General features: G+C 38.6%; 3 protein-coding genes across 4 annotated transcripts; 2 read left to right on the top strand and 1 right to left on the bottom strand.

Annotated features, from left to right (window-relative positions):
- Positions 1-4756, top strand: LOC133734216 (B3 domain-containing transcription factor LEC2-like). Its single transcript, XM_062161857.1, has 7 exons — positions 1-314; positions 1241-2372; positions 2470-2544; positions 2794-2894; positions 3005-3051; positions 3169-3242; positions 4150-4756. Exons 2-7 carry the CDS (start codon positions 1917-1919, stop codon positions 4705-4707), a joined length of 1311 nt encoding a protein of 436 aa, XP_062017841.1. The 5' UTR covers positions 1-314; positions 1241-1916; the 3' UTR covers positions 4708-4756.
- A 10561-nt stretch (positions 4757-15317) lies between these two features.
- On the top strand, positions 15318-16767 carry LOC133734711 (probable histone H2A.2). The gene is made up of 2 exons (XM_062162324.1): positions 15318-15601; positions 16271-16767. Exons 1-2 carry the CDS (start codon positions 15413-15415, stop codon positions 16484-16486), a joined length of 405 nt encoding a protein of 134 aa, XP_062018308.1. The 5' UTR covers positions 15318-15412; the 3' UTR covers positions 16487-16767.
- A 446-nt stretch (positions 16768-17213) lies between these two features.
- On the bottom strand, positions 17214-21129 carry LOC133734710 (probable U3 small nucleolar RNA-associated protein 11). Of its 2 annotated transcripts, none has more exons than XM_062162323.1 (10): positions 20903-21129; positions 20392-20482; positions 20202-20292; positions 19990-20081; positions 19812-19905; positions 19646-19725; positions 18845-18928; positions 17798-17897; positions 17617-17713; positions 17214-17538 (listed from the first exon to the last, which is right to left on the bottom strand). In XM_062162323.1, the coding sequence occupies exons 2-9, from the start codon at positions 20445-20447 to the stop codon at positions 17621-17623; spliced, it is 690 nt and encodes a 229-aa protein (XP_062018307.1). In that variant the 5' UTR covers positions 20448-20482; positions 20903-21129; the 3' UTR covers positions 17214-17538; positions 17617-17620. The 2 variants fall into 2 exon arrangements, with proteins under 2 accessions (XP_062018307.1, XP_062018306.1); XM_062162322.1 differs by having other exon boundaries at positions 17214-17517.
- Positions 21130-22400: the final 1271 nt, after the last annotated feature.

The raw sequence follows: 22400 nt of genomic DNA, 5'->3' as shown, positions 1-22400 counted from the left end.
ATATATCTGTTTAGAGCATGCTTTTATCCACGTTCTACAGATTGAACATTTTTCTCCATGATCACCAGCTATAACTGTAGGCACAATTGGTTGCATGTTTTGAATCTCTCTTTATCACCTCTATTAAAGCCATGTTCTCCTAAGGGCTCTTCATAAGTGTTCAAGTCTTTCATCTGTGTTATGACATCAAATCTTGTCTTTTTTTCTTCCCAAAGATCCTAGAAGCAATTGAAGGTCGACTTACAAGAGACATTGTTGTCATGGAATATCTTCCTAGTCAATATGCATATACCAGTGATTCAGTGGTAAACTCTGTAAGTCCTAAGAATCATTACTTCATCATATGACTTCTATACAAATTTGTTTTTCCCTCTAAAAATAATACATGGTGCTATTAAGAACTCAGCTTGATTTGTTAATCTTTGACATTGATATTTTAAAGACGATTGCTTTGTTCAGAGTATGCGCCAATTTTTATCAACTTATCATGTCTTCAGTCAGGATCTCCAGCTTGTCTTCTTTGCTGTTTAGATTACCTTATTGGCTTAACTATAAATTCTGATTCTGTCCGTCAGCTGTTTAAAGTTGTGTTTTATTACCTTATGGGATTTGCTAGACGTATATCGTCAAAAAAAAAAAAAAAAATGAGAGTGGAATTAGTAAGTAAGAAAGGAATTTCTGGATATTTGATTAGAATAAATTTATTTTTTATTTTTTAATTTTTTAGAGGAGAATAAATCGAATATAGAAGCTTGCATTTGTAGCGTATCCATGACAATACATGGTTAAATACTTGAAAACAATTGCTGTCATATAAGAATTTCAAAAAATGACAGGCCTAAGTTGAAGAATCAAGCAAGTTTGCTTGCAAAATCATACTTCTACCCATTTGTTTGCTTTTATTTCATTATTTTTAGGCCAAAATAATTTTAAGTTTTTGTAATCTGTAATATTCTCTCATCTCATATCGGCATCTTATCTGGCCAGACTGTCAATTTTGTAACGCACATTCGGATACTTAATTACTGTTCCAGATATATATATTTTCTGAGAACATATCGTTTCTCTCGTGCCTATCATGCATTCATGCCAAATTGTCTGACAAGGGAACGTTTCCCTTGTTAATTGCACAGTTTCCTGTGTAGATTTAATTATGCTCATGTAATTACCAAAAAAGAAAAAACCACATTTATGTCAGTGCAATAACAAGGTTGTGATAAAAGGATTCTTTTCTATGCAGGATGGACTTGAAAGCATCTCTAAGTCTTTCTTTGTGGATAAACAAAGTAAAAAGGAGCAAGAAATGGCTCCAAACCGGAGTCAAAGCAAAATTCATCGAGTTCATCAGGTTGTTCTGCCCCTTTTCTACTCATATCCCAAGCTGTAAAACAAACTTTTGCTTACACCGCAGACATGACATAAACTAAACAGTATGATATATGAAAACAGACCCTAAAACCCTCCAACAAAAATATTATTAGAAAAGCAGTATGAAAAATCAAACCGTAAGGGTTCTAGGTTGGTATATGGTTGGCAACCTCATTGCAAAGGAGATCATGCATCCCTGGAAAGAGCAATTCATTAACCTCGTCCTCATAATTAAAAGTCAAAGCTGAAATCCAATCCACCCCCTCAAGATTGCTCTTGTTGATGCTTTTCTTTCAGAGGGAGAAGAATGACAGAGTAGTGTGAAACGCATGAGTGGATCAACCATGGTTAAGTCGAGGTGTAAATCTGTGCAAGTTTGAACACTCTCTGTCATTCACAAGCACTCTGTCTCTCATCTCTATAAACAAACACAGAATCTTAAAACCAAACCAGACCAACCACCACCACTAGCTTCTCTGATCACCAACGTACACAACCCCAAAAGACCAGCTTTGTTGTGCCTCTTCCTCTTTGTGTTCACTGTGGTAATGGAGAACTTCCGACAACCTTTCTTTCCTTCCACAACAACCACCATGACCTCCATTTATGAACCTATGAGTTCCTCCCCTTCAACTCTTGCTAGTTCATCCTCTCTGTCCTATCATTATCCAGCAGTTCAGTACCTACCACCACTCAATGGCGGCAGCCAGCTGTACTTTCAAAGCTCATACCCTAATTACCAGAAGCAGGCCTCTCAGCCCCCCTTCCAATATCCCAGGTATCCAGTCCTGCTTCCTTGGCCACAGCCAAATCCAGTCTCTGGAGATCAAGAAGGGATTGAGTCCAAGGCTGCAAGAGATGAGCAAAGGATCGCTCGCCAAAGAAGACTCTTTTTAAGCAGAAGCGCTGCTGACTCTGGGTCCTCATCAAGTTCAATGCAGATGGATTTATGTGGTGCTGATTCTGATATGCAGAACACAGACCTCTGCACGCCGGATATGAAGGTGGCTGCATGATTCATCTCATATCTGAGTTTCACTTCTTTTTTCTCTTACATTCCGTATATATATTTGTTAATTGTTATTAGCCTCTCTTGGATAGGAATTGAGAGTGTTGTTCAAGAAGCAGTTGAAGAAGAGTGATGTTGGATCTTGGGGCAGGATTGTCGTTCCAAAGGTGAGGTCATTACTCTTTTTTCTCTTTTTCTAAATGAAACATCAAACATCTATACATTGATTTTGATTTCCTCTTATTGACCTTTCCTACTGCAACATGGTTCAGATCGATCTATACTGCTTAATAATTAATTCCTTCATCCAGACTGCCAGAATTTTTGCACCAAAAAATTTCTCTCGATATCACTTTCTTCACTATTGAACATTTTACACGAAGCTGAACAAATGTGTTATCTGCCTGCATTTACAGAAGGAGGCAGAGAAATACCTTCCAAGCCTTGCTGAAAAACAAGGCATCGTGATGAGGATCAGAGATGTACATTCCGGTCACGTGTGGGGCATGAAATACAAGTAAGTTTTTGTCACTGTATGATGATTCAGCCAGATAAACCCCATCTCTATCAAGAGTGTTTGCAAATTAATTATAGCCATATTCCTTTCTGCCTGTTGAATTAACACAGGTACTGGGCAAATAACAAAAGTCGAATGTATGTCTTTGAAAGTGCAGGTAAACGTGAGACTGAATGATATCAAAATTTCTTTGTGTTTCTCTCGTTGACAAATTAAAAGCACTATATGTTTTAAGTTCTCTCAGTGGTGTATCATCCTTTCTTCAATGTACCAGGAAGCTTTATTAGGAAAAATGGACTGGAGGTGGGAGATTGCATTTCTCTTTACAAGGATGAGAGCAAGAACTTTGTGAGTCACTCTTATTTTCTTTTACATTACGAATTTATTACAGATAAGAAGTGGTATGTTGAAAATTGCCCTTCACCTTTTTCTGTAATGAGGACGGTATCTTTGGAGGATAGTGAAATGGTGGTGATCGAGACAAAATGAGAAGGTATCATTGAATAGACAGCTAGAACTATGTGCGTGCTTTGCACCCTTGAGAGTTCTTGAAACATACCATGGTAATTAGGCAGAACCTGCAATAGCCTAAACATCTTCCTCACTAAGACTAATTGAAACTGGCATCTAGGCATGTTTTATATGGAGTTCAGAAGTAGTGTAATGCCGGTCAGTAAGTGACCAGGAACCTGGAGTCACTGATATTGTGGGGAAAATAAAAAATTCTAAGTTTAGACCAGGAGAACACATCCATAGAATTCAGTTAAGTGGACCACCCTTTCACAAATATAACAAGAGAAATGATAAAGGCAGTTGTGCGTGAGCATGTTAGTAATATAGTGAACTTCTACACATGCAAGACTCATATGCATCTACGATTGAAAGTCATCCAGGTGTATACAACGGACTGTCCTAAGCACAACTTGGATATTAAATTTTTCGAGAAGAAAGAATCTAATATGGCAAGACCATTAATATGGAGTCGTATATAACTACTGTCAAGGTTTGCTTCAATGTAACGGGCATCTCTTTTTACAGAGTCAAGTAATAATACATTAGTGGTAGACTGTAGACCAAACCTCCCTAGTCTATCACTCTAGGGAGAGCTGGCCTACCATTGCATAAGTTATCTACTAATAATGTATTCTTTGCGCTGAGAATTTTGCCATTATGTAGTCTGCGCGCTTACTGCAGCCTCTCTTAATTGCTGTATTCTTAACCAGTTAAGCTTGTGTCTTTACATGCGAGGAAACAGTACTTCTCCATAGAAAAGGCGGGAACAAGACCATCACATGTAACTGAGTCCTCGTATGAACAACAGCACTGTGCTACCAACTCTAAAGACGGTAACGACGATGACAACAGCAGTAGCATCAACACACAGATTACCAACTCTGACGATATCAATCACAAGAACAACACCAACACCTACATGAACTCCAGCAACAATGCTGACATCCACAGCGAAACCGATTCCAACAATACAAAATTGTACACACCATATACCTTCAATGAAGAAGATGAATGGTATCTAGCAGCACTGTTGGAAGATGAATCAAACAAGGTGGTGACACTGTCTGCGGATCCTGCTTTTTCATGTGGACGACTTAAGGAAGTCAATAGCTCCATCGACAATGTCATCAGTACTCAATTAGAAAGCTCTACTCAACCAGCTATGGCAGGAATTGGGGCCTCATCATCGTCCTCACAGAGCACAGTGAAGATGGTGGAGGATCACTTCGATGACTGTTACAAAGGGCTTGGGACGCTTCCGGCAGTTGATCGTTATGAGCATGATGATTTTTTATTATAATGACAATATGAATGAAGACAAGAAACAGTGGGCATAGACAAGTGCAGTTGTGATTACTTAGTCGAGTAATATGTATTTTCTACATGTTATTAGAGAGCATGGTTGGAGTAATTTTTTTTTTTTTCCTAATGTTGTTCCTTAAGTTTCAACTTAATGCATATTGGAGATGCTCTAACTATCGCTTTCCAAATCTACACTCTAAAAAACATTGAGTTGTCTCTTTCAAAAAAAAAAAAAACATTGAGTTGTCATTGACTAATACTTAAGCGGATTAATTCTTAGTTTTACCATCTAGAGCGAAAATAACATTCAATATAACATATCAGATGTGCCAATAGAGTAATGGATTTGCCAAAAATGATAAATTAGTATGCATTTTGAACAAAAATGTAATTATATTTTACTCATAAGAAATGATATTCTTGGATTCTGAAAATACCGAAATGGTACCGAATGTTGTTTTAGATACATCAAAGCAGTTTGGTATTTTTGCAAGCCAACAGGTTTTGGCTTATTTTTGTTACAATGTTTTAAATAGTAAATTTTTATTCACAGATTATATTCAGGTGTATTTTCCACAAAAAAAAAAATTATTACCCACATTAATATCTGAAGTTGAACCCTAACTCTATCTTGTAATCGTATCTCATGTGAATATAGTTCCGCTTTATTCTCAAAAAAAAAAAAATCGATCATTTAGTCTTTCATGGATATTTGGTCTTTTCTCTACCGTTAGATATGATGACATGTTATTGGGATCCTTAGTTAGCAAATTGTGAATAATATCTGAATAGGGGTACATATGTATTTTTCCAAAAAAAATCCAAATTTTGTATTTTTGAAAGATTAGCTATGCATACTTTAGAAGCAAAAGATATTGTACACATTTTGTTATGTATTTTACTTATATATAGTAAAACTTTTTTTAATTAATAATTTATTAATTTATTTATAAATAAACATTTATAATTTTAGAAAGAGTTTTATGTTTTTTAATGCACCATAATAAATGTGGTGCATGCATTGCAAAAAATTAAGGATGAAGTTCAATTTGTTTGTGTTTTTTTTTTTTTTTGAATAAAAGGCTGGTGCGGCTGTCCTGAAGTCTTGATTAATGAAACTGTCGAACACAAAGGGGGAACATTGAGCCTAAACCCCTTATTACAATAAGTATCTAGAGAACGTCCTGAAATACTATCATACGTCTCAACCAAATAACTGTATTAAACTAGGCACCAACTAGCGAAGAGCGCTCTACTGGCGACTCTATTTGCTTTGACATAGCTGTGACATAACGGAAAGATAACTTGATATGTAATCCGATTACAACGTAGCATAATTGCCATACGCACAGTTTTCCTCCTATGTTGCCGTCGGAGGATAAATCCGACAACATTTAGTCTCACCTTACCACTAGGAGGCAGTGACCATTTGACAAAGTAATGAACTCGCCGCCTACCTAGAGCAGACAAGGCACTTTGAGTGCACACACAGGCAAAAGGCCTGACTAGCCCTACACAACAAATGTAGGGATTTATTGCTCGCAAAATGTGCAAAACAACTAAGCAAACTAAAACAATAAAAACATTAAATGAACTAATAGCTTGGACTGGGCCCATGAAGTGAGCCCAACCCTCAACTCTAGCCCAGAACGGGCCCACTAGCAGCCGCCAAGCCCAAAAGGCCATACCAGTAAGGTATCCAACCTTCCCGACCCAAAGCAACAGCTACGTTGCCCCGCCACCAAAACCGCCTTCCCACCACCGGTGTTGGGCCACCCTCATGCCTCTCTTGCCTTCTAACCAACGCTGGACAACTCCAAGCATCTCAGACCACCAACACCAGCCGGCACCTGGAACCTTTGCAAGTGGATCCGGATCGATTGTCTCAGCACGCCATCGATCCCAGCTGGCCTTTGATCTGCACCATCCGGCCGACCATTGATCGCTAACAGACGCCGCTCCAACCCAGCAAAAGCCATCTCTGATCCCAGCCTGCTTCCCCGACTCAGTCATTCCTTTCGACCCAAATAGACGAACCAGAACACCTACTGATCCAAACCTTCAAGCTTGAGAGACATCCCTGAAACAAATCACCCGTCCGGCCTCACCCAACATGTGCCAGCTAGGCTAGAGGCCATTGTCAGGCCAAGGCGTACTCAGACAGGCTCTAGCACAGACCAAGGTTGTCACGCCCCTGATTTTTTAACACAATTAAAAATCGATATATAACCCCATAATTATACATGCATGAATGTTCAGCCATCAATATCAATTACCTGGAAAACTTTTTCCCTTTATACAATATACATATTGATGCCCTGAACCCACTATGTCAATATTGACCCGCCCACAGAGTCATATATTACATAAGCTTACGAATTAAATTGTCAACAACAAGATAAAACGTAAAAGCTCCTCAGAGTTTACTACAAAGCGGAAGTCATAACAATGGCAAAGCCAATCAAAATTGCTTCCTACCAGTTCTGCTGCCAACAAGATACCTCAGCTTCAGCCACGATTTCCCTGACCTGCAAGATTAACCCCTACACCGTTTGAATAGTGCACCGGGTTGTCACACAACAAACCCGGTAAGCTTTTGCAGGCCCGTATGAGTAACTCAAAACAACTCACACCAAATCACGGGATAAAAGCCCGCACAACTCATGCCAAACATGAGGAAAACCTTTCGACTCGTGAATAAGGAAAACATACCATGCTTCCCAAAACAATACTCTTTTCCAAAAAGGAAATCACAAAAGTCACACTGTGACAAAATCATATAAATCGTTAACCTAACAATTCAAATATGATTAATCGATCCAACCTAGATAAAACACATCAAAATGGTCCAACCTGGACAAACACATACGCACATCAATCATACCTATCGTTAACCTAACAATGGCATATGATTCACAAGTCCTCCCAGGACATTTAAAAGAAAGAATCCCCGAAACTCTATTTTAAAAACACGTACTCATGAGCATCAGATAGCTCCCCGCTACCCCCCATGATATACCAACAACAATTCAGTTCAAGCTAGACACACAACACATCAACACAGATTCACCACGAAGCCACTAATACATCTATAGTCACAGTTAATCCCATAACTCCAAGACAATATGGTAACTGGGCTCGTAACACAGATAAATCATTGGTCACCATCTGCAACCTATCACTATCTGTGACTCTTGGTTTTCAGACCCCGTCTGGTCTTAGAACCAACCGTTGGTCACCATCTGCGACTCATGCTTTTCAGACCCCATCTGGTCTCAAGTCAACGTTAAGTAAGTCACACCTGACCTAAAAACGTTACGACCATCTAGTTCCGGCTTTCCCCATCCCTGCTCACCATCTGTGACCCTTGGTACAAGGACCAATACATTTAAAATGAGTCACGCTTGACTCCAAAATGTAACATCAAACTCAATACTTTTCAAACAATAGAAGACATCTTTTTCCACAATATTGTTTCTATGAAAAGTCCCATTCAACAATAATATGAACCCATCATGCATATTATTCATCACACATCATCCACAAGAATATATATATTTCACGTAAATATATATATACGTAGTCATTCGCTCAGGAATGCCTACTAATACCAACTATAGTTTGCAGTTAAATAATTAACGCCAAAACAATAATGGTAATTCCGTTCAAAATGAACCTTGTGAGATTACTCACCTCGAAACTCCCGCTGCGTCTTCAATACAGAACAAAGCAGCCAATCACAATAGTCGTCCAAAGAATACTTCGTCAAGTACCTAAGGAAACACAACTCTGATTCAGTTAACGAATCACAAGGAATAACGTTCGAAACCCTAAATCGAACCAAAATTCCCAAGGTGACGCCAATCGAGGCGAAACTACATCCGAGACCTCCCAAAGTCTCCGGAACACTTCCACGAACGATGTGTCCAAGCCACAAGTCGATCCGATGCTTAAATCCTCAAGGATTTGAATAAATTCGCCGATATGAAACGGTGAAAATCATAACAAATCCATACGAACTCCAAAATCTGCATATTATATATCAAAACGCTCATATCGATGAGTAGAAGATATATAGTACCAGAAACAGTTCCTTACATGGCCGGAACACCGCAGGAACGCCGCCTGCCGCCACAGGCGGTGGTGCACCGCCGTCGGCCAAAACTCAATATTTCACAAAACTCCCAACATCAAAAAGTTTCATCTAAGCATGCTTGTGAACTTTCATAACTAGCTCGAAGTCAGAAAACAAGTATAAGGGATCGAAAACTACCTCACAAACTGTGAACAGTAATCCAATCTGAGTTGAACCGATTTCCACGTAAATCGATCGGAACAAACACCATAGATCGATCAAGGAGCCTCTCACGAACCCAAGGATGGAAGCCTGAAGCCTTGACGTCGCCGGAACTGTGTTTTCTGGTCGGGTCCGAAAACACTAGCTGCACCGCCTTGCTGCGCCGTACCCGGTGGTTATCGCCACAATAGGATGCCACAGAGACGACCAGAAGGAGGAGGCGAACCTGCTGACCAAGTTTCACGGCCAGAGACCGCCGCATTTTGCCGAAAAAGCCGGGTCGGATCGCCAGGTTCGGGTCGGGTCAGTCGAAAAACTCAGACAGTGAAGGTGAGGTCGAGAGAGAAGAGAGAGAGAAAATGAAAGTTTCCGGAAGAGGAAACTAAATGAAAATAGTAAGTTTCTCTTTCGGGAAACTTCTATTTATACCAAAATGGAAACTTCTTCCGCTGGTCATAACTTTCTCATACAAACTCCGATTTCCACGTTCCGCATGTCCACGAACTTGTATCGACGCGCTCTACAACTTTCGTGAAGGAAGTTTTCAGAGAATCTCAACGTATCAAAAGTCAACCTTTGCAACCCCCCTAAAGTCATCCATTTTCAAATAAAAATTCGTCCGAAACACTTCCGCTTCGTCCACGAGCCACGAAACCTTCCAACAACCACTAATTAAATTCTGAAAAATCCTCGGAAAATAAATACGAATTTCCGGGGCATCACAAAAGTGTCCTCTAGGGTTAGAGAGAGAGAGAGAGAGAGAGAGAGAGAGAGGAGAGAGAGTTTCTAGGATCCCTACCTAGATAGATCAAATTGACATCCCTCAAAGTTCAATTTTTTTTTAAATACAAGGACTACAGAAGCATATTTTGAAAAATAGCTAATTTGAGAACATAGAAAGTGTTTTTATAAAGGACTAAATACTGTTTAGTCCTTGAGCTTTTAACCATAAAACACTTCAGTCCCTGACCTTCTAATTTCACACGTTTAGTCCCTGTACTTCAAAATTTCAGACCAATAGGTCTTTGCCGTCTAAAAGTCGCGGCGAAATGTCTATTATGCCCTCAGTTTTTTTTTTTAATTAATTAATTATTTTATTTTTTTGGAAAAGAAATTTTTTTTTTCCTTTCTGTTTATTTCCCTTTCTTTCTTTCTGTTTGAAAAAAAAGAATAAATAAAATAAAGAAAAAAGAATAAAAAAAAAAAAAAAAAAAGGAATAAATTAATTTTTTAAAAAAAACTGAGGGCATAATAGACATTGCCGTGACTTTTAGACGGCAATGACCTATTGGTCTGAAATTTTAAAGTACAGGAACTAAACGTGTGAAATTAGAAGGTCAGGGACTGAAGTGTTTTATGGTCAAAAGCTCAAGGACTAAACAGTATTTAGTCCTTTTATAAAAAAGCAAAAGAGTACTTGTTATATATGAAAACTAAACTAAAGGCCAAAAATTTTAAAGTGATTATGAATAGATGGATAGACGATAATTAGACGATGGTTGAGGGTTGCACTTCATTAGTAGGCTTCTCAGAAATGTCTTCATCTTTTGGTGTAATTTTGTAGTATATTGCATAGACTATCAATTGAACTGCTCTAGCAATTGCACCGAAACCGTTGCTAACCAAAATAAAGTAGTCCACTTTTTCAATAAGAGCATAGGAAGTCTAGCAACAACCATTCAAAATTGGCAAGTGAGAGCGAGAATGGTATATATTTCACACTCTTTGTTTTAATGACATTACTGACGATGAAAAGAGGAGAGCCATACATGCGGACATTGAAAAAATCACAGATAAAACCAACAATGACAACCCTCAAATGTCGATTCATCTTCATCTCATGCTCGGGTATTGCCAACATAGTTCCAACCACAACAATCCCAAAGAAAACAAGTTCACATACAAAGTATGTAGCAACCCTCCTTCGTCCTTTTGATGAAGCATAAAGAAGAATATGCCAAGATATATGAGCTCTATAATTAGCCCAATTCCATTAATGGTGACAACTAAAATGTTGTTTGGTATATGTCTAACTATATAACTATAAATTAACTCAGGAAATTTCCATGTTAAACTTTTGGTATATGGAAAGTTTCCATGTTTTTTTTTTAATCAAGGAAATAACTTCATAGCTAGAAACTGTATAGAGTTGGGTTACAATCATATCGCAACGCATCTAGATAGCATTTGTGGAGTGTTATCAAGTTTCTGGAAATTTGTGTTAGCCTAAGGCCAGAGTGGCCATTACATACCCTTCCGCTGTCATCTACAGACAGAACAAGAAGATGTGGTAGTACCTACGGCGGTATATAGAGATAGGTCCACTCATTTGACGTTTCATGCTCCGTCATGACAGAATAACTTGAATCATCCTTCAGTACTACTCTAGAAGATTCAATAGTATCTCTTATGTCAAACAGACTCGGATTCTGTTTCAGTAAACCTCCAGGATCCCAAATATGATGCCCTAGAGAGTTAGAGCCCATCAATTTGGCCCATGAAAGAGCCCGATTCCAGCATAGAGCCCACAGTTGAGTCCACTTCCTAGCCCATCTCCAATTAGGCCCCAAAACTGAGTTACGTTTGGGCATCCAGATTGGTTTGGGCCTAAACACGGACTTGGGCCCTAAAACTGATTTGGGCACCCAATCTGCAGCCTCACCGTCGGTGTCCATGCCTTCTGCGCACCGCGCCGTCGCTGCTCCCATCAGTGCAAGGTCAGACTCGTGGGTCGCCACATCTCTCCACCCCATGATCTGCCTCACAACCTCAAGCAGCAACTTCATGGCAAGACCGACCGGCCTGCCATTCCATTGCCGATGTCGCCAATCTCATCACTGCCCCTGCATGACATTGCACACCGCCTGTCGCCGTCTTGCTCTCAGTTGACGCATGCTAATGCGTCGCCTCAACCATCAAGCCAGCCCATCCAAATCCAACCACATCTCCATGCCCAACTCGGCTCGGCTTGAATATTTTTCTTAAGCCTGAGCTAAGCTCGACTAGGCTCAATTTATTGGACGAGCTCGAGCTTGAATAGGCACGTCTTGGCTCATTTGACTTTAAATTTAAAAAAATAAAAAAGGAAGAAAGAAAATTTAAAATAATAATCCATGTCTAACCATCACACAAATCCCTTTTGACTTTATTGTAATGTATTTTACTTAAATGCTCAGATTCTCTTCCAATTGAAAAGGAAGATAATAAAAAGAGTTAAAGATTTGAGATTAGAAAAATTATATTTTTATTTATATTATAAATTTTCATGAGTCGAGTTTTGATACATGTTGAGTTTTAACAAATTCGAGCTACTCACGAGCTAGACGAGCCGAATATATTATTGCTCAAGTTCGGCTCGTTATTTTGTCGAGCTTATTATTGAGCTCAAACTCGGCTCATTTATCTTACGAACACGAGCTGAATGAGCTAAAATCGAGTTGAATACAAGTCAAACACGAGCTGTATCGAACCTATTTACAGCCCTACCGCAGATCGTGGATCAGAGACGATCGTCGGAATGGAGAACCACAGCCGGGCGGCTAAGTTTGGAGAGAGCCAAATTCTCTGTTTTTTTTTTTTTCCTATTACCATAGAGCTAGAGCTTGTATTTGGAAAGTTTCCGTAAACGTGTTAAAACTATATAACTATAAATTAACTTAGGAAGTTTTCAAAAAAAAAATTTATTTGACAGAAGTTATTATTTTATCGAACATTCATCTATCGAGATTTTACTGTAATTGCACAAAAATAAACACAAATTAATATTTAATAATGACCATTTACACAATTTTAGGATAAAAATTGCCCACTTACTCCACTAAGAGTTTTTTACTTCCATTTACCCAATTTAACATTTAAGGACAGTTTTACCCTGTCAATTAAACTAAAACTAACATATCGATCTCTCTCCTCCCACTCTCTCTCTCTCTCTCTCTCCCCCCCCCCCCCCCCCCCCATAATCCGAACACCTCGTCGGTCACCCCTCTGTAACTGAAATCCAAAACCCACAATCTCCAATCGAAGCAAATCCCAGCACAAAGGAACCCCCGTTTCGTCATCGTAATCACCATGAATATGGTCCTCACCATACTCCTCCTCCAAATGCAAATCAAGCCCAATAACCCCATTCTCATCCTCATCAGACTCAGATCCAAACCCAACAAGCCTCACGCAGCTCTCAAACGGCTCCACCCTACCCCATTCTCATCCTCTTCGTCGTCTTCTTCTTGGACGGTGACGAAATGGGCCGGCGGGAAATCGGGATCGGAGGAGATCTAGAGGTCGAAGTCGTTGGAGGACGAGTAAGGGAGGGATTCGAAGGCTGGGTTTTCTTCAAGGTCGTGGATTTGGAGGTAGGTGACTTCCGCCATTGGTGAAATTTGGAGTTTGGGGTTTTTTGGGAATTGGGTTTTCTTCTCAGGCGGCTTGTGAATCAGAGATTTGTGAAGCGAAGCAAGTTTTGTGGGAAGGTTTTAACGGAGCGGGAGGGGAAATGACGGAAATGTCCACCTGGTTTTTGTGGTAATAGGCTTTGGTTGGGCAATAATAAGATTATTGGGGGCCGAAAAAACGATTACTGGAAGATAATAATGAGATTATTAGGGGGCAATAAAATATTTATCGGGAAATAATAAGATTATTACGGGCCAATAATAAGATTATTGAGGGGCAATAATAAGATTATTTATTTGGATAAACCTACTAAAACTTTCAAAATTAAAAACATCTTCATTTTTCACTAATTATTGATCCCTAATAAACTTGTTATTGGGGGGCAATAATATGATTACTGGGTATTATTAGGGGGCAATAAATTTAGACGCCGGAATCCGTTCACAAGTCCGGTAGCTGGATTCAGTTCACCGGTCACCGGAGTCCGCAGCCGGCCACCGGTCACCGGAGTCCGGCAAGGTCTCCGATGACTTCTCTCTCTAAGTGACAAAGAAGAAGAGGGCAAAAATTTCCCAAAAATAAATAAAAAGAATAAAAATAATAATTTATTGGGTATTAGGGAAATGATCTCTTAGAGTGTTTGGGTAAATGGGCAATTTCTTAGAGTGTTTGGGTAAATGGGCAATTTTTATCCTAAAATTGTGTAAATGGTCATTATCCCTTAAAAATTTATGAAAGAATAAATAAATAATACTATCCCAAACTTTTCAACATACTATTAATAGAAATTATCTGCATGATACAATACATTTTTTTTTTTTGTTTATACATGTCCCATACTTTACTAACTATGCTGGGACCAAAAGATAAAATTTTGTAGGTCATATTAGGAAGATAAATGAACTTGAGATCTAGTCCAACATCATGGGAAAAAATACCACTAGTCCCAGGAGCTAATCTATTTCTTTTTTTTTTTAATACTTAACTCACCCATTCTTTACGTTAGTGAGATTTAAACGCATGACCTCTACAGTGTTAGTTAGGCTAATAGCTAATTAATTCGACTTTTAACTTAATATTATTTCATTTTTACACGTGTTATAATAAAAGTAAATGAAGTGTCTATATTTTGTGACATGTAGCACCATTGCCGTGTGCTCATCATGATCTAGAGGAAGTAAGGGCGATTTGATATATTTTTGATTTTGGATTGGTATAATAGTTGGGTATGGTGGCGGCTTCTTTTGAAGTCAGTTATTTGAAGATTTGTGTCTTTATATGGCGTAAGTGTTGGAGTGTGGAGGTGATCGAGATGGATTTCAAGTGGGTCCGACCATCAAAGACAGTTTTATGTTAAATCAACAATTGATGACTCTTGAAGTTTGTCACGCTCTAACCTCAGAGCACTTATTGAGATTCGCTCTAAACTTAGATTCGATGAGCCTTGTATGTAGAATGTCGTTATTCAAACTAAATTCGTGAGGTGTCTCATCTCAGTTATTTACGTAACCATCATTGGATCATGAGGTATCATGAAGATCTATTTGCTCAGTTATTGAAAGAAAGAAAAAACCTTAGTTGAGTTATGAGTTATCATCATGTAATTCAAAACTAGACCACTAGACCAGCGCCGCGTCCAAGAGGCACAAAGAAAAATGGTCCAGACTCCAGAGCTAGCTGATAATTTCTCCAAACAGAAAGTCGGGCACAAAAACGGAAAACGCAAAGTCAATAAAGAGAAAACACATGGGCAGTTTCGTCACTTGAGCAATCCAATCCAACCGAGACTCCTCCAATCCTCTCATCTCCACCGTCCGCACCCCCACCAATCAACGGCTCTGGCTTTCGATCCGCGCACTCAAACCTATTGGCTCACAGTAAACCTCCACCCATATAAATACCCAGAAACCCGCCTCAGTCTTTCCCCCATAGCACCGAACCAACCCATTGTCTCTCTCGTTTTGCTTCTCCTTCCTTCTCTCTCTCTCTCTAATCTCTCTGTGGAGGTCCATCAATGGCGGGTCGAGGCAAAGCTTTGGGATCTGGGGCGGCCAAGAAGGCCACGTCGCGGTCCAGCAAGGCCGGTCTTCAATTTCCCGTGGGGCGTATTGCTCGGTTCTTGAAGGCAGGGAAGTACGCCGAGCGAGTCGGTGCCGGAGCTCCGGTCTACCTCGCCGCCGTGCTTGAATACCTAGCCGCTGAGGTATATACCGCTCTCTTGCTCTTTATCTGTTTGTCCGTTTCTGTTGACGTGTTTTATGTGAATCTGTGTCTTTTGTAAATCTAGGGTTAGGGTTTCGAATTGGGGATAAATTCTGTTGCGTGAGTCTGGGTTATATGTGCTGGGAAATTGATAATTGAGTGTTGTGAAAATTGTGGAGAGGTGGTGAATTGTTGTCTTTACAGGTTGTGGCGATGAAATCTGGTTAAGATTTGGATCCTGGATCTAGTTTTTGTTTTTATTTCATTATTTTTCTAAATAATTATTTCAAGGATGAAATTTTTTTTTTTTTTTAAATTATTCTATCATAAATCATTTGAGATCTTATTGCATTTCTGTTTGTGCTAACTTTCAAGATATTGTTCTACTTCAAAATTTTTGAACAATTTGGGAGTTTTTTTTTTTTTTTTTTTGCTTGGGTTTTCTTAGGTAACATTAGTCAGAATGTATGAACTCTTCTGACTAATGAGGCTCTTGTTTAGGTAATGAGGCTCTTGTTTACACTTATGCTAATGCAATCTTGACTTGTGTGTTTCTAATTTAGGATCTTTAGTTTGCTCTTTTTGGTTGAGCTTTGTGTGGTTTGTATTTTATTTGATTCTATCGGTGAATAAGGAAATGATATTAATGTGGTTTGTTTTGGTTTTACAGGTTCTGGAATTGGCTGGTAATGCGGCAAGAGACAACAAGAAGACTCGAATTGTGCCACGCCACATTCAGCTTGCTGTGCGAAATGATGAGGAGCTCAGCAAGCTTCTTGGAGATGTCACAATTGCAAATGGCGGTGTCATGCCCAACATTCACAACCTTCTGCTCCCAAAGAAGGCTGGTGGTTCCTCCAAGGCCGCAGCTGGTGATGATGACTGATTCTTCAATTTGAAGATAAAATGCCAATCTTAAACGTGTTTTGTTTCAGATTTAGTTTTCTATTCTAGGTCCAAGTAGAATATTGAGTCTCTGGTTCTTGAGTTGTAGCTTGGGGGTAGAGTTAGGGTTGTAGGTGGTAGTGTTCTGTGAATATAATCATCTTCTACTAGTTTCTTAATAGAAGAGATTGTGGGAACTTCTTTACATTTTGCTTATTTGTCTGTATGTGTTCCGTAATAGTCAATGACATTGCTACAAATGCTTCTTCTGGTTTTTACTCATTTTGACCTTTCACTCTTCCGTTGGAAGCCTATAAAGGAGTTCATTAATTTTCAAGCTACATTTTTTGGTTATGATAGCTCTCTGCTTCAATAACGAACTTAATAGCAATGGTTGAGCATGTTGTGCAATTTACTTGACAGTTATGCTTACCTACTTGTGTAGGTAACTGTCTATTTTAGTAATAAGAATGGAAAGAATTTGTGGATGAAAAACTTTACAATCTTAAATACACTTTCCCGCCCGCAACAGAATGGTTGCATATAACTAGAAGCCATAAACTGAGAGCGAACAAAAGTTTAACTTTTGTTGGCTGATCCTCGTTAACTTTTTGTTGGCCTCTCTGTTCCATAATCGGCATAAAAATCAAAGCACTTCACCAAACTCGGCTATGATCAAAAGCCAATGTTCCGCCGAAAAAGAAAAAAATGATCAAACACCAATGATCTGATATCTGGACCTCCTGATTTCACTCAAAAGTTAACGAGGATCAGATCAACACAGATGTTTCTGAAAACATAATTCTATGGCTTAAAATATCAGCCAACAAAAGTTTAAAATAACATCTGAAAATGCCCCATGGAAAGTACTTGATATAAACCCCATGTCGGGACTAGCCGAGTAAAAATATTGGAATTATTTCTAATATTCCTTGCTGTAATACTTTAGTATCTCTACATGTAGCTCTTACAACTTGGACAGTTACATTACATCAGCTCCATACTTTTTTCCTGAGGACCACAAATCAGTTCCTGCAAAATTACATAAACATGCTGAAGACATGATGTTTAACTGAGATGGATGCCAAAATATCAAGACACATACAAAGCTAAAATAGTCGATTAGCACACCTTTTCAACGCTTTCGCTCTGCCCGCCACTTGAATACAGGTTTGGATGTTGGATTTACCATCTCATCTTCACGGAGTTTGCGTTTTTTGCCCTTTTTCTGTTAATTTTAAATGATTTTTTTTTTTTTTTAACACACTCAATGCACAATAAAAGACACAAGCCAAGGGGTTATATGTCTTACCTGTAATTCCTTCTGCATTGCCATATCCATATATATTTTCTCCAGATCTTGGACTCTCGTTCTCCTTGCTTCAAGCTCCCTGTATGAAGCCGCTGTTTTCCTACTCATTGAACACAAAAAATATGAGACTCTGAAAGGAATTAGTAATGATGTATCACTGGGCTAACAGGAACCCAGGACATATATATACTGGATGGAAGAAGCAAGCATCATTTCACCAGTTGAAAGTAGTATGGAAGAAGAATAATAAGAATACTACAAATTTCTCAACTTAGAAAATCCAGTCAGAACATGAGATACAATGATAATCAATGTAATGAAGCTTAAACAGAGAGCGTCACATGACCAATTTTCTCAACTAGAATGTCAACTAACACCTGATAGTAGGCTTCGGATCAACTTCTAGTTTATTTATTGGACTTCAGATTGAGTCAATTCAAAATTTGATGATCCAAAATCCAGTCTATTCCAAGTAGTGCAGTCCCACAAAATACTGGGATTTGGTGCCCATAACAGAAAAATGTTGTGTCCCATTGGTGATTTGGTTCACAAAACAGAACTACAGTGCGTCCTATCAGCAAACAATACGCTAAAAGTGTCCAACTAATGAAATAAACTTGCAATAAGAGTTCATTACCCCTCTTAGGCAGTTGACGTACTTAAAAATCACAATGATATATCATTACAAAAGACTGAAAATTAAAAGACTAGTCTTGCTTTCATCCTTCCGTCTGTTATAAAACATTTTACATCCCACACATCAATCCCAGGGATTGATGGGTTTGTCTGGCAAAGTATTCTTATGCTTTCAAGTGCAAACCACACAGTTGATGCAGGACCCATCAACAGTGCATAGTTATCCCTAGATAGAGAAAGTTACAAAATTCTACCATAATAGTTTGCAATTGTTTCCAAAATACTGTAGTGTATAAAATCCATAAGATATATCCTTCATTACATTGAAAAAAAATCCAAAAGCCAACTTTGATAAGAAACAGAACTCATCAATCTGTGTCCATTAAAAAGGTACAAAAGTTTTGCTTATACCTTTTAATACGATCTGGAATATTCTCAGAACCGAGCAATATTTCCCCTCTTGAACTACGTGACCGAAGCTCTTTAGCCTCTTCCCTACAAGAAACAAATAAAAGAAAAAAGTAAGAGACATCACTAATATTTTGAAGAAAAAAAGTAATAAGTTACATTTCTGTCCAAGTTCACCAGAGAGAATAAATCAAATGGAAAGAACACGAGCAGGGAACAGAAATTATGAGAAACAAGGAAAGCCTCTCACATGGAGTGAGTCTCACTTGTATCCCACAATAATATGGATCTTACACTACGAGAAAGAGTAAGAAAAAGAGTTCTGGAGAATAGCATTTCCCAATAAGCAATTACCAATGTGAAATTTAGCCTAGTCAGTTGCCACGAGGATCCTCTAGTACGATCCTGTTGTTAACTTAGCATCTACTTGTAACTAATATGACAACTTCTACAATTATATGGGCTAGAAAGAGCAGTAGGCAGCTTTGTAAGATCAAACTTATATTCTTATTATTTTATACTGTTACCCTTTTTCAGGCTAAGAAAAATTTCTTAAACAGTCATTAAGTTGTCCATAGTGTACACGACTCCATGTAGGGTACTCGTATCTATCAACTTACTATTGTTGTCCTTGCTGTGTTTGTCGATGAGTTTTCGGGTTAATGATATTAAAGATATATACTTATTTATATGTTTGTGTGTGGTTGCATGTTTTCTTTGAAAACAAAGTTAAACAAATCAAGCTAGAGTAACTCAGAAATAGTTATAATTCTCTCAGAAAAAAGCTGAGCAGAAAGCTCAAACCTGTCTTCAGCAAAGTATACGTGTCTGCTTGAAGGCCGATTATCAAGTGAATGCAGAGTTGCGGTCATCTTTTCAATTTTCTGCGATGAAACATGAGAATTATTACCAACCGGTTCAACTCATAAAACAATTTGATGAATAGCTTCTTGTTAAAAGTATTGACAACCTTTTTCTCACTCTGTACTTTCTGCAGTACATATCCAATATCCTGGGTCTTCATAAGCAAGAGCTCTTCTGGAGTGTACTTGTTAGCCTGACCCCTGTAGCAAAAAGCTTATGTCTTTTGAATAGCAGTTGAGAAACAAAAGATGATAAAGACATCTTGTATGAGAATGGTATATTACTCTATTTTATGGACTCCATCAACAGTTCGGGTGTTAATCATCTTGAAGTAAAACTCATCTGGGTTTCGAAATCTTGCTTTCTGCTTCAGTATCTGTTTCATGAAAATACAGATGAAACAGTGAGGAACGCCATATACATAATGTGAAAGTTAAGTTACCTGATTACAAATTAGAAATTCAAAACACAAGCAGCACATTCATCATAAGTTTACCTGTAAAGTCTCCTCCTTTTTGTGGTACACCTTAGCACGCTGAACATAGTCCTTGTGCTTTTCAAGAAACCCAAATTTTTTCCTCGATTCCCTGACAAAAGTTTAAACCAAACCAACCATAACCCCATCATCTCATGCAGAACAACATTATCTCAAAGTTAATAACAGCAAAAGAAATGCGGTCACTCACGGTTGAGATCGCTCCTTGTGAGCACGTCTGCTAACAGCATTCCTCAGAGACGACATGTTTGACAATATGAAAAACGATCACCACAACTTAACTGCCAAAATGTAGCAAAAGAGGTTCCAAATTAGTGCGCAAGTTTGCAAATTTTCACAACTTGTTAAGTCGTAAAATTACAGAGCCAACAAATATGAAGTCATCATTTACTAGTTTCCCACATGTAGAGAATCTACCATACCCCATCCAACTTCAAAAACCCATTCCATTTCATTAAATTTCATACTCACCATCCCTGTCTATCACTCACAATTTGCAAAAAAAAACTCAGCTGAGCCTCATTATTGATGCAAGTGATATCCTATGTGATAATATTGATCCTTTGGCAAGTTCAAAGCATCAATGTTTATAATCAACAACGATGAAATCGAACAAAAAACCTGACTTAAGAACAGTTAAAGTCGAAAAATTTCAATAATCAGCAATCCGAAATTGAAAGTGAGCAGAAATTTAACAATACCCAGGTCTCCTTCCTTAGCAGGCCAATGGAATTGGATGGTGAATTTAGAGCGCGAGGAAAACCCAAGACGGAACGGCGCGGAAGAAGAAGAAGAAGAAAGTGAGGAGAGTAAAATCCTAAAGATTATAGAAGAGAATTAAACAGGTTTTGGAATTTGATACCCTTAAACCCTAATCCCACCAACACCAGAGAGGAAACAGTAGAACCGTCCAAGCCTACGCAGGTTTAAGCCTTTTAGACCTACTACTTATATAAAATTACAGAAATACCCTTTGAGGTGAAATATTTGCCTACTGTCTATAATTTTCCCGTTATTATATCCTTGACCACTGATTTAGGGTACAACCGTACAAGCATATATGCAGATTATTTGTAAGTGCCGTATCTGGCTCTGGGATTAAATGAAAGAGATTTTGTCCATTTACCCCATTTCTAGGAATTTTTTTTCCCACTTACCACATTAAGTTTTTTTTTCCCCTTATCCAAAACACTCTAAGAAAGTCTTTCTTAATACCTCATTAATTTTTTTTTTTTTTTTTTTTGAGACTATGTTACCCTCACCCCTTTGTTACTTAGAGAGAGAGAGAGAGAAAATGGAAGAGAGAGAAACCACATAGCCGGAGCCCCGTCACCGGCCGCCGGATTCCGATCACCGGCCTCAGCCCACCAGACTTCTTTGAAAATCTCGCCGAAGGTCCCCAAAGAGGTCGTCAAAGATCTCATAGGTCGCCGGAAAGGTTTATTACCCCCAAATAGACGTCTATTGCCCCCCAATAGACGTCTATTGGGGGGCAATAGAGGTTTATGAAACCTCGCCGAAAGTCTCCAAAGAGCTTATTGACTTGTTGTAGATCTCATATGGGGCCGAAGAGATTTATTGCCTCTGAATAAACCTGTATTGCCCCCCAATAGAAGTCTATTGGTCCCCAATAGAACTTTCGGTCGCCGGAATGAGAACTAATCTCCGTAAAATTAGACAAATAAAACTTTGATTAAGGAAAAAAACGAGGATATACATCAATTCAAAACATCTATTGCCCCCCAATAGAAATTTTTTTTCTTTCTTTCTTTCTGGGCCTTTTGCCCCCATTTTCTCTCTCTCTGTAGTCCAAAACGTCCAAAACAGTATTCGACCAAAAGCTAAGGTTTGTCATAAAAAAAAAAATAATAAAAAACAAAAGCTAAGGTTTACTTTTCATCTTTGTTTGCATGTAAGACTAATAATAATCAAATCAAAATTGCAGGTTTGATTATTTTAGTTTTGATACTCATATAATCCCATCCCCTAAACGCTTTGAATTTTGAACCTGGACTCGAAACTGTGCCAAACCCTGCTACCCTGCCAAACTGGACTCAAATATAGGAACCAACCATGGAGATGAATTCCAACAAGGGGAAGCCCTGACCGGGTCGAGTCGGCACCGTCGTCTCCAGCATAAGAGTCGCTGGTGATGATTTTGCGGTGGTGGTCCTTCTTGCGGTCGTCGGCTACGTGGCC

The sequence above is a fragment of the Rosa rugosa genome, chromosome 2 (assembly GCF_958449725.1).
Source record: "Rosa rugosa chromosome 2, drRosRugo1.1, whole genome shotgun sequence".
Taxonomy (NCBI): Eukaryota; Viridiplantae; Streptophyta; class Magnoliopsida; order Rosales; family Rosaceae; genus Rosa; species Rosa rugosa.
This window is presented reverse-complemented; position numbering and strand designations above follow the sequence as displayed.